General features: G+C 32.7%; 1 protein-coding gene across 1 annotated transcript in view; it reads right to left on the bottom strand.

Moving 5' to 3' along the window:
* The window catches only part of LOC131170267 (maturase K), a 2,377-nt gene extending 2,261 nt beyond the window's left edge, over positions 1 to 116 (bottom strand). Inside the window, exon 1 of the mRNA XM_058129326.1 lies at positions 112 to 116. Coding sequence (XP_057985309.1) covers positions 112 to 116 — 5 coding nt within the window. The remainder of the gene's footprint in view (positions 1 to 111) is intronic.
* Positions 117 to 10,810: the final 10,694 nt, after the last annotated feature.

Below are 10,810 nucleotides of genomic sequence, written 5' to 3'. Positions count from 1 at the left end.
TAATCACTCTACACAATAATGAATTCATTTTTTTATGTTCCGCACCAAAAATTCAAATAAAGTTTGGGTCGATCCGCAAAAATGAAATATTCTCGAATTCTCCATTGATACGACATGTCGTTTTTTCCAGTCATTCCTTTCGTGATCGACGTGGTCTTACAAACTATAACTATACCGATAGTATGGACGAATCCCTTTCTTCATACAAATGTGTAAAAGATATTAGCCGCACTTAAAAGCCGAGTACTCTACCATTGAGTTAGCAACCCTTCCCACCCCTCCTAAAAAAAATTAGATTATGTAGATACAATCGGAATCAAAATAAATAAAGAGATTGAAACATACGACACAATTAAAACATTAAATTAGCAAAAAATTAAAAGAAATGAAATATAAAAATTTCTAATCAATTCTGAACAAAAAAAAGAAGAGATCAAAATATATAGATATAGATAAAATAAAATTTTACAGATCACCTCTTGTCTTTTACGCTATCTATTCTTATATTCGCTATCCATTCTTATATTTTTTTATTATACATATATATATACGTATATGTATACGTTTTTTATTTTCTATATTTTTATATAAATATAGAAATATAGAAAAATACTTTTTTATAACTATAACAATAACATTTTTTTATACATTTTTTTCAATAAAAAAAAACTTTTGTATCACAACAAATCCAAGAAACCCATCACTTGAATGAAGAAAAAACCAAATCCATGGAACGGGGATAAATAGATCCACAGATAAGATCCAATTACCTCAGATCGGATTATATTTATTTGATACACTGTTGTCAATATGAATGTGAATATATTGAAAAAAAAATACACAATGAAGAAAAAAAATAGGTATGAATAGAGTATGAATAGAACAAGAGAGGGGGGGATAGTAGAGAAAAGGTTATAGAAAGCTATATATGTATAAGAATTACCCACACCCTGTATTTCATTAAGTAAATTGCGTTTCATTAAGGCGAAGTTCCGTAAAAACCCCCGCCTTTCTTAAAATATCATGAACAGTTCTGTAGGTTGAGCGCCTTTTTCAAGGAAATATATAATAACAGGAACATTTAAATAGGTTTGATTTTTTATCGGATCACAAAACCCCACTTTCCGAAGATCTCTTCCTTCTCTTCGGGATCGAACATCAATTGCAACGATTCGATAAATGACTCATTGGGATAGAAGTAGAAAAAAAAAGACCCCTCCTGTAGAAACGTATAAGAAGTTTTCTCCTCGTACGGCTCGAGAAAAATGATTCGAAGTTCCATATATGTATAGAATTATAGTGTCAAATAGATCCATAAAATCATCAAATCAATTAAACTATGATTTAAGTCCCTTTTCTTCTTATTTTTGTTTACCAAAAAAGAAAAAAATCATCTATACCCTCCTAACTCAAGTTGGATAACTTTCAAATAGCTCAAAGGGAACCCTTTAAGCATTTCATTTATTGAGTGATCTCTAATCCCCTTTCTTTTTGTTTCTTTCTTTTATAATCTATTTTTGATTCTTCATTCTAATCTAATTGTTGAGACAATTGAAAACGGTATTTACTTGTTCCAGGATCCTTTATGTTTGCCTTGAATCGTTGGGTTTAGACATTACTTCGGTGATCTTTAACCGTTTCAAAATGGCAGCAACATACCACTTTTTGTGATTTTTTTTCTATCAAAGAATCGGACTAACGATTGATTCCTGCGTGATACACTTTATTTTTTAATCAAAAGAATTTTAGTAATTCCAACAAACTTTTTCTTGGATTTTAAACTTGCTCGAATTGGATTCTTTCTATTTCGATATCGAAAATATACTTACGAAGTTGTTCCAACTTATTGATTAGTACTAACCCTAGATTCTTGCCCCTAAGAAAGAAATCAATCCTTTCTACTCGAGCTTCACCATGTACTATTTACATTACAACCCAACAAAAAATGAAGGCTCTAGTATATAACAGAACAAACGATGTCGAGCTAAGAGCACCCTCATTCCTATATACTATTACTATATGCTATATAATATTACTATATAATATTAATAGGGTGGATGTAAGAATCCACAGCCGATCGTGTCCTTCAAGTCGCACGTTGCTTTCTACCACTTCGTTTCAAACGAAGTTTTACCATAACATTCCTTAGTTTTGAACTAGTATGTAATTGATTCAATTATAGAATCGTGAATAGTCATTGATTCAACCGGTACATAGTAATCTAAAAATTTAACTTCTATTGGTTAATTTCTGAAGAAGTGTCAGAAAGAATTCAATTTAACTTAACCCCATATTTTATTGTATGAATATTTTTTTATTTACAATTCTAATATTAGAAATAAGACAAAGAAATAAGATCTTTTTGAATCTTCAAGTGACTCCATAGAACAGATTCATCTATCTCACATTTCTTCGAGTCCCAAGAACTCATAAAAAATCCTTAAAAAGATTTAATTTTAAAATTGCCTATCTCGATATCATTATTTGAATAAAATTTTGTTTTACAATAAGAAACATATTTTATCATCATAAGAGAGAAAGAATCCCCATATTCAAATTCGGATTAAACCATCAACGATTTAAAACAAATAAATAGGTTAAAAAAAATCCAATTTTTTTTAGTACAGTAGTGGATAAAAAAGACTGATGTAAGGAAAATTTGAAGTTGTTATTCTTTGATACTGAGTGATAAAATCAGTATCGAAATACTAGAGGGTCATCTTATTTACATCTTATTTATTAGATAGACTAAAGAATTGTCGCTGGAATCAATTATGGATATTCTAAGTTAAATATTGAAATTATGTAAGGGATGATGAATTTTTTTTACATTCCAAAAATAGAAACAAAACAAAGGTGTTAATAAAAAAATGCTAAGAATACATACATATAAGCATTTCTTCATTTTTTGAGTAGTTTATTTGACTCGACTTGAGTCTTTTTCAAATTTTTTCCCAAAGTAAAGTGAATAGGATATATGAATCAAACCTGTCTCGATTTTTAGATAGATTTAGAATTCTTCATTAAAGTTAAAGCCAAAGACAAAATATCTGGAAAAAAAAAATGAGGTTAGTTAAAAGAAAATACATATATATGTATTTTCTTTGTTTGTTAATGAGATTTTAACAGGCGTAGGCGTTGAAATTAATATCTTCCATTACTAATGAACTCCTATCTACTTTCCCAATTATATGTTATATGAGGGATGATGAATCAAATAAGGAAGGATCCCATTTTTTTATATTTTTCTATAGTTTTTTATATAGAATAGCTGGGACGGAAGGATTCGAACCTCCGAATAGCGGGACCAAAACCCGTTGCCTTACCGCTTGGCCACGCCCCATTTATATTTTCTATTCAACACTAATAAAAATTAATATTGGTATTGGTTCTTCATCAATTCCTATCAAAAAATTTAGAAAATATATTAGCTTGTTGTTCAGATTTTTGTATATGTAGATATAGAATTAAACTGAATTTATTGATCATAATATATAATTCAATTAAGATATTGTATAAAAAATATGATTTCCTCTATTCTTTTTTGATTTGAGAATTGAAGGATTTTTGATTGGGTGAGTTTAATAAAGAAGGGTTTTTGGTCTACCTTGCTTTATTTTCTATCAATTTTTATATCAATAATATATTAATAACTCAGTCAAAATACAATTATTTTCAAAAAAAAAAAATGCTTGTTATGCTTAATATTTTTAGTTTAATTTGTATCTGTTTTAATTCTGCCATTTTTTCAAGCAATTTTTTCTTTACAAAATTGCCCGAAGCCTACGCCTTTTTGAATCCAATCGTAGATGTTATGCCAGTAATCCCTGTACTATTTTTTCTATTAGCCTTTGTTTGGCAAGCTGCTGTAAGTTTTCGATGAGATCTTTAATATTGTTCTAGAATAATTCATGATTTATTCGAAAAAAAAATTATAACAATTGATAAGATCAGATAAGTCTTATAGTATAAACTCTTAATTCAAACATTGAAGTTATTGCATAAACGCGAGAACTCTGGATCATCCCACTTTTTCTCATTCTGAACTTTTTTTTCCATTCCAGATCCTATTAGAGCCCTAATTGTAGTTATGAAAAAAAACATCTAAATTTAGGTATGAAAGAAATTTTTTGGCAATGAAAGACTTGACTCTTATTACATACAAATGAATTTAACAAAAGAAAAAGTCTTTTCTATTTCTAGAAACCACTACATTTCTTGGTGTTAAAATAGAATATGTGGTTTAAAAATAGAGAATCTTTTTTTTTCTAAACCAAAAAAAGATCTTGGAGATTTTATAATGCTTACTCTCAAACTCTTTGTTTACACAGTAGTGATATTCTTTGTTTCTCTCTTCATCTTTGGATTTTTATCTAATGATCCAGGACGTAATCCTGGACGTGAAGAATAAAAAAAAAAAAAGGTTTTTCTTGATTTTTAAATGTTCTTATCATTTTTTTTTATCTATTCTACATTTTTAAATATTAAATAAAACAAAAAAGGTTCGCTAAATTTTAAAGAAAAGATAAAAAAAATTCCAAAGTCATCACCGAAACCAGAAAGAGAGGTATTCCAAACCTCGGTACGAATAACTCGTACAACGGATTAGCAATCCGACACTTTAGTCCACTCAGCCATCTCTCCCGATTGAAAAAGGATAATTAATTACTATGTTACATTACACAACAAGGCTTGAAAAAATAAAGGTTTTTTTCTCTCTTTATTACTTTCATAATTCTCTATTTTCCTATTTATCATTTATTATTTTATAGTTATTATTATACACTAAATTATATAAATTATATACCAATATATAATAATATAGATAATATAGATATAATATATAATAATAGATAAATATATAGATAAATATAACAAATATAAAATAATAAAAGATAAATAGGAAAACTTTCATCAGCAATTCTTCCATTTTCATTTAGATATTTAGATAAAGTAAGGGCTCTAAAAAGACATCTCCAACTTTATATTCCAATCAATATATTATATCAATCAATATTATATAATATTGATTGATATAATATAAAAAAAATCAAATAAATAAGACTTCTTTTTTTTTATTTAAGATCAAATAAATATAATATTCCTGAAGGTAGATGAGAAGCTAAAGGCTATTATGAGAAAAATCCTAGAAGGGAAAGAAACTGACTATGAAGTGAAAACAAATGGGTGTCTGTACTACAAAGGAAGACTGTGTGTACCAGATGATGGGGAATTGAAGGCCAGTATTCTAAAAGAGGCACACATCAGTGTGTATGCTATGCACCCAGGACGTACAAAAATGTATCATGATCTGAAGCTTCAGTATTGGTGGCCTGGTATGAAGAAGGACATAGCTGACTATGTGACTAAATGCTTGACATGTCAGCAAGTCAAGGCAGAACATCAAGTTCCATCATGTTTGCTACAGCCTATACGCATACCTGAATGGAAATGGGATCGGGTCACCATGGATTTTGTAAGTGGTCTACCTCTCAACCAAAAGAAGCATGATGCAGTATGGGTGATAGTAGATAGATTGACGAAGTTAGCACACTTTCTGCCAGTTAGGACTGACTACTCACTAGAGAAATTAGCATAATTGTATATCAGTGAGATAGTTAGTTGTATGGAATTCCATTTTCCATCATATCTGATCAAGACCCAAGGTTTACATCGAGATTCTGGAAGAAGTTGCATGAGTCCTTGGGTACACAACTCCACTTCAGCATAGCTTTCCATCCTCAGACGGATGGACAATCAGAAAGAGTAATCCAGGTAAACAATTGAAACCAATTAAACTAATACACATATTGAACTGAAATGGTAATAATAATGTGAAATATATGTCAGGTCCTTGAGGATATGCTGAGGAGTTGTGTCATTGAGTTTGAGGGATGTTGGGATAGATACCTTCCACTGGCAGAATTTGCATACAATAATAGCTACCAAGCTAGTATCCAAATGGCCCCGTATGAAGCACTGTATGGGAGGAAATGTAGAACTCCCAGGTGTCTTTGGTGAATTGGGCGAAGATAAACTAGTAGGGTCGAGCCCGTGAAACAGTGAGGAGAAGGTAAAACTAATCAAAGCCAATCAAGGTTGCCTCGCATGCATGTAAATCCTATGCCGACTTGAAGAGAAAAGAAATAGAATATGCAGTTGGCAACAAAGTGTTCCTCAAGGTGTAACTGTGGAAGAAGGTACTGAGGTTTGGAAGAAAAGGTAAGTTAAGCCCTAGGTTCATTGGTCCATATGAAGTCATTGAACGTGTGGGTCCAGTGGCCTACAAGCTAGCTTTACCACTAGAGCTGGACAAGATCTACAATGTGTTCCACGTATCTATGCTAAGAAGATACCGCTCAGATCCTTCACATGTCATCTCCATGGAAGAAATTGAAGTACAACCAGATTTGACATATGAAGAAGAACCCATACGGATCCTGGCTCGGGAAGTGAAAGAGTTGAGAAATAAGCAGATTCTACTGGTGAAAGTGCTTTGGAGGCACCACAACACCAAGGAGGCAACTTGGAAAAGTGAAGAGACGATGAGGCAATAGTTCCCTCAACTGTTTGCATCAGGTAAATTTCGAGGACGAAATTTAAATTAGAGGGGAAGAGTTGTAACACCCTCCCTATAACAACTCCGTACATTCTACTGTTTCGGTAACCAGTGTCAGTCCAGACAGTTAGAACGTCCGGAAAAATATTTAAACTAAAGTGAGGAACCATAATTAACTCAAATATTAATAAGAAAAACTTAGGAAAAATTTTAGAAATAAAATACAACCAAGTTAAATGAGCCGGTGCCCTAGCGATGGGTAACCTAGTGAGAAGTTGCGGTTCTCGCAACTAGGAGCCCTATACCCAGGGAAAAAATTATAAAATAATTTTTGGGACTCCAGAGAAGGGTCATTGAGGTTCTTATGGCATTAGAATGCCAAGAAAATACTTAGAAAAATTTTTCAATCGGTACAGACAATTTTGGCCCGTTAAGCCAAACGGAGGGCATTTTGGTCATTTCGTCTTCAGAGATGATTTTTGGCCGACTTGTCCAGTTAAGCAAATAATTATTATGATCTAAAATATGAATAAATATTGCTAAAAATTAAATTGAAAATGAGTAGAGAAGAGAAGAAAAGAAAATGAAAGAAAATGCTAATTATGACATCATATGATGTCATTTAAATTTTCTCCACCAACACAATTTGTTAAACTCATTAAAAGAGATAAAAGAGACCAAAAAATTAAAAAACCAATCTGCATCTTCAACCTTTGGGCAGCCAAAAATGTTGAGAGAGAGAGAGAGAGAGAGAGAGAGAGAGAGAAGAGGTTCCACCATTTTCAAGCTTAAAAGCTTGAATTTCCTCTCCATTTGTTCACCAAAATTGCCAAGTCCCTTCACAAAAATTTAATCTTTCACCTAGAAAAAGCTATTGGCAGCCAAAGAAGAAGAGATTAGGGAGGTTTAATCAAGGTTAAGTGAAGCTCAAAAAGGTTAGTGCACTACACAATTTCTTTTCTTTCTTTAATCTTGTAAGCATGCTAAATCAAGTAGAAATTATGTGAAATTAAAAGAAAAACTCGAGTAAATGAAATCTCTAAATTTGGCAGCCATGAGAAAGTTTAAGGATTGTTAGTTTTTGATGAAATTATGTGGCTTAATTAAGTTATTGATGATTATAGATGATGGATAAAGTGATTTGGTATGAGTTTGGTGTGTGTATGCCATGAATTGGAAATTAGAGTTAGGGTTTGAGCATGAAATTGAGACTTTGATCATGTAATGATGAAAGTAAGTTTTAATGGTCAATTAGTGACCATTTGGTTATGGGTAAACAAGAAATGAAGTGTGTTTAGTGATGGGATTTGAGTTTAGTGTGGCTGCCCTAGGTGACCTACAGAATTGGACATGAGTCCAGCAGGTTTGGGCAGCCATAACTTGAATTGTAGAGGTTCAATTGGTGCAAGGCCAATTGGACATGAAACTAGACAGATAATGGCACAACTTTGGTGAAGAAACCATGCCCATAAGACCAAACCAAGTGGACCAAAAGCTTGCCCCAATCCGGGTGACCTGCAGTCTGTTTCTGCAGAATGACCAAATGAACAATGTTTGGTCATTTGGCCATAACTCAGTGTAGAATGGTCCAATTGACCTGAAATCTTACCAACAACAAGCTGAGATATATACCAACAACTTTCATGAAGAAACCTAACCCAAATTATGACCAAAACCTATCCAACAAGTGAGTTGCAATCACTATTCACTGCACTGTAGATATGGTCAGTCCAGAAATATTTCAATCTGGCCAGTTGTGGTTTTTGGACCATAACTTGAGATACAAAAATCCAAATGGAGTGATTGTGATTCAAAAAAGGAAATTCAACTAGACAAAATAAGGAACAACTTTCATCTTGATCATCATGCCAAATTCCCACTGTAAAAATGACTAATGGAATAGTAAAGACAAAGCATGAAAACTGAAAATTTTGTCCAATTAACATTAAGCTTAGAAATGGTATTGGCAACCAATACCAACAAATTTTGAATGCAAAATGTGGTATGTTGGGAGTATTAAAACCAATGTACCTATTGTCTATGCAAAAGTCAACATTTTAGTTGACTAAGAAAATGAATAGTAACATTCAAACTTGAAATTCAAAAATTGTGAAATTTAAAAGTGCAAAATGCCCTAGTAGGCCTAATGTGATTGGTTTGGATAGGTTGGCATGCCAATAGGGTTCAGTTAGCAGTACTGCACATGGCATTATGCCATTCTGTGATTTCATGGCTTTTAGCCATTCTGACATTATGTTGATACTTGGCCTTGTGCCTAATGTTATTACAGTTTATTAGTTATTCTGTTGCACACCGGGAGACACATATGTGACCGATGGTGTGATGGCCCGAGGTACTTGATATCCAGGTGCGGTTACCGTTTATCGATCCGATCGTCGAAGATAGGTTACTTGGGCAACCAAAAATGAAAGTGGATAAATTTAATGAAATAATGAATATAACAAGTACAAAATAAGTAAGACTACAAACACTCATCGAAAATTTATTTGCAATGAGACATCAATACATTCACTGCATATTTATTTTCTGTTATTTTTTTATTTTATTATTGGCACCACTAAGCATTATTGCTTAGCGCGCCACGCATAGGTTCTGGAGAGACCGACCGAGAGCCCAGTAGACTACAAACTGGGTGAGACCTTCTGCAGCTCCGTATAGTGTCCGTGCCACCTCACCGATGTCAGTGCATTAGTAGGACACTAGGTTTCATTTTGGGTATTTTTTAATTAACTTTTATTTTCTCATATGTAATTGAAACTTACGTAATGTATTTTGGTATTAATGCAAATAGTGGAAATTGTGTTTATGAATGAAAAAGTGAATATTTATTTATGACTTTTACATGATTATCATATGAGATGAATGATTGAGGAATGGAAATATTGTTGAAAAAAATATTGGGATTTTATTAATGAAATGGAGTTTGGGATTGATTGAAAATATTGGAAGTGTTTTTCACAGGTTCCGAAGAACTGTTTTCTCCATTTTTAGCCAGTACTCTGCCAGATTTTCTATAAAATTTGCGGAACCTCAATAAATTTATGATTTCAATAAATGACTGAAATGAATTATATTTCACAAATTGTACTCCATAACTATGAAAAAAAAATAAATTAGGAAGAATAAAAATGATTGAATTAAAATAGGGTGTTCCGGTACACTGTGTGGCATATCTTGCTCGGCTACACTGTAGACGGGTAAGGGGTGTCACAACTCTGTTTGTGACCGCCGAGGTTGGAGGGTGGAAAGTGCCTTATGTGATGATAGATGATGGGTCAGCCATCAACGCATGCCCTCTGAAGATTTTGCCAAAATTAGGAATTTCTATGTCTGAACTAACTGGTTTTGATCTGGTTATCAGGACCTATGATGATTCAAAGAGAAATGTGATAGGGGTATTCAAGACTATGGTTAAGGTGGGGCCTATAGAAACTGAAGTTGAGTTCACTGTGTGTAACACCCTCCCGGTAGCAACTCTGTACATTCTACTGTTCCGGTGACCGGTGTCGGTCCGGACAGCTAGAACGTCCGGAAAAATATTTAAACTAAAGTCAGGAACCATAATTAACTCAAATATTAATAAGAAAAATTTAGTAAAAATTTTAGAAATAAAATACAACCAAGTCAAATGAGCCAGTGCCCAAGCGATGGGTAACCCAGAGGAAAGTTGCGGTTCTCACAACTAGGAGCCCTAGACCCGGGGAAAAGTTCATAAAATAATTTTTGGGACTCCAGAGAAGAGTCATTGAGGTTCCTATGGCATTAGAATGCCAAGAAAATATTTAGAAAAATTTTTCAAACGGTACAGACATTTTTGACCCGTTAAGCCAAATGGAGGGCATTTTGGTCATTTCGCCTTCAGAGACGATTTTTGGCCGACTTGTCCAGTTGAGTAAATAATTATTATGACATAAAATATGAATTAATGTTGATGAAAAATTAATTTAAAGTTAGTAGAAAAGAAAAGAAAAGAAAAATCAATATAATGCAAATTATGACATCATTATGATGTCATTCAAAAGTTCCCACCAATTACATTTAAACAATCATTTAATTAACTAATAAAAGAGACAAAAAAAGACCAAAGAAATTAAAAAGCAAACAGCCATCTTCTTCCCCAAATTCCAGCCGCACCATAGCCAAGGAAACCCTCCATTTCTCTTCTTCATTCAAGCTTGAAAATCTCTCAAACCTCACCCCAAAACCGTAAGTCACCTTCACTAAAACTTA

The sequence above is a fragment of the Hevea brasiliensis genome, chromosome 11 (genome assembly GCF_030052815.1).
Source record: "Hevea brasiliensis isolate MT/VB/25A 57/8 chromosome 11, ASM3005281v1, whole genome shotgun sequence".
Taxonomy (NCBI): domain Eukaryota; kingdom Viridiplantae; phylum Streptophyta; class Magnoliopsida; order Malpighiales; family Euphorbiaceae; genus Hevea; species Hevea brasiliensis.
The sequence above is the reverse complement of the archived record's forward strand: the minus strand, read 5'-3'. Positions and strand labels throughout refer to the sequence as shown.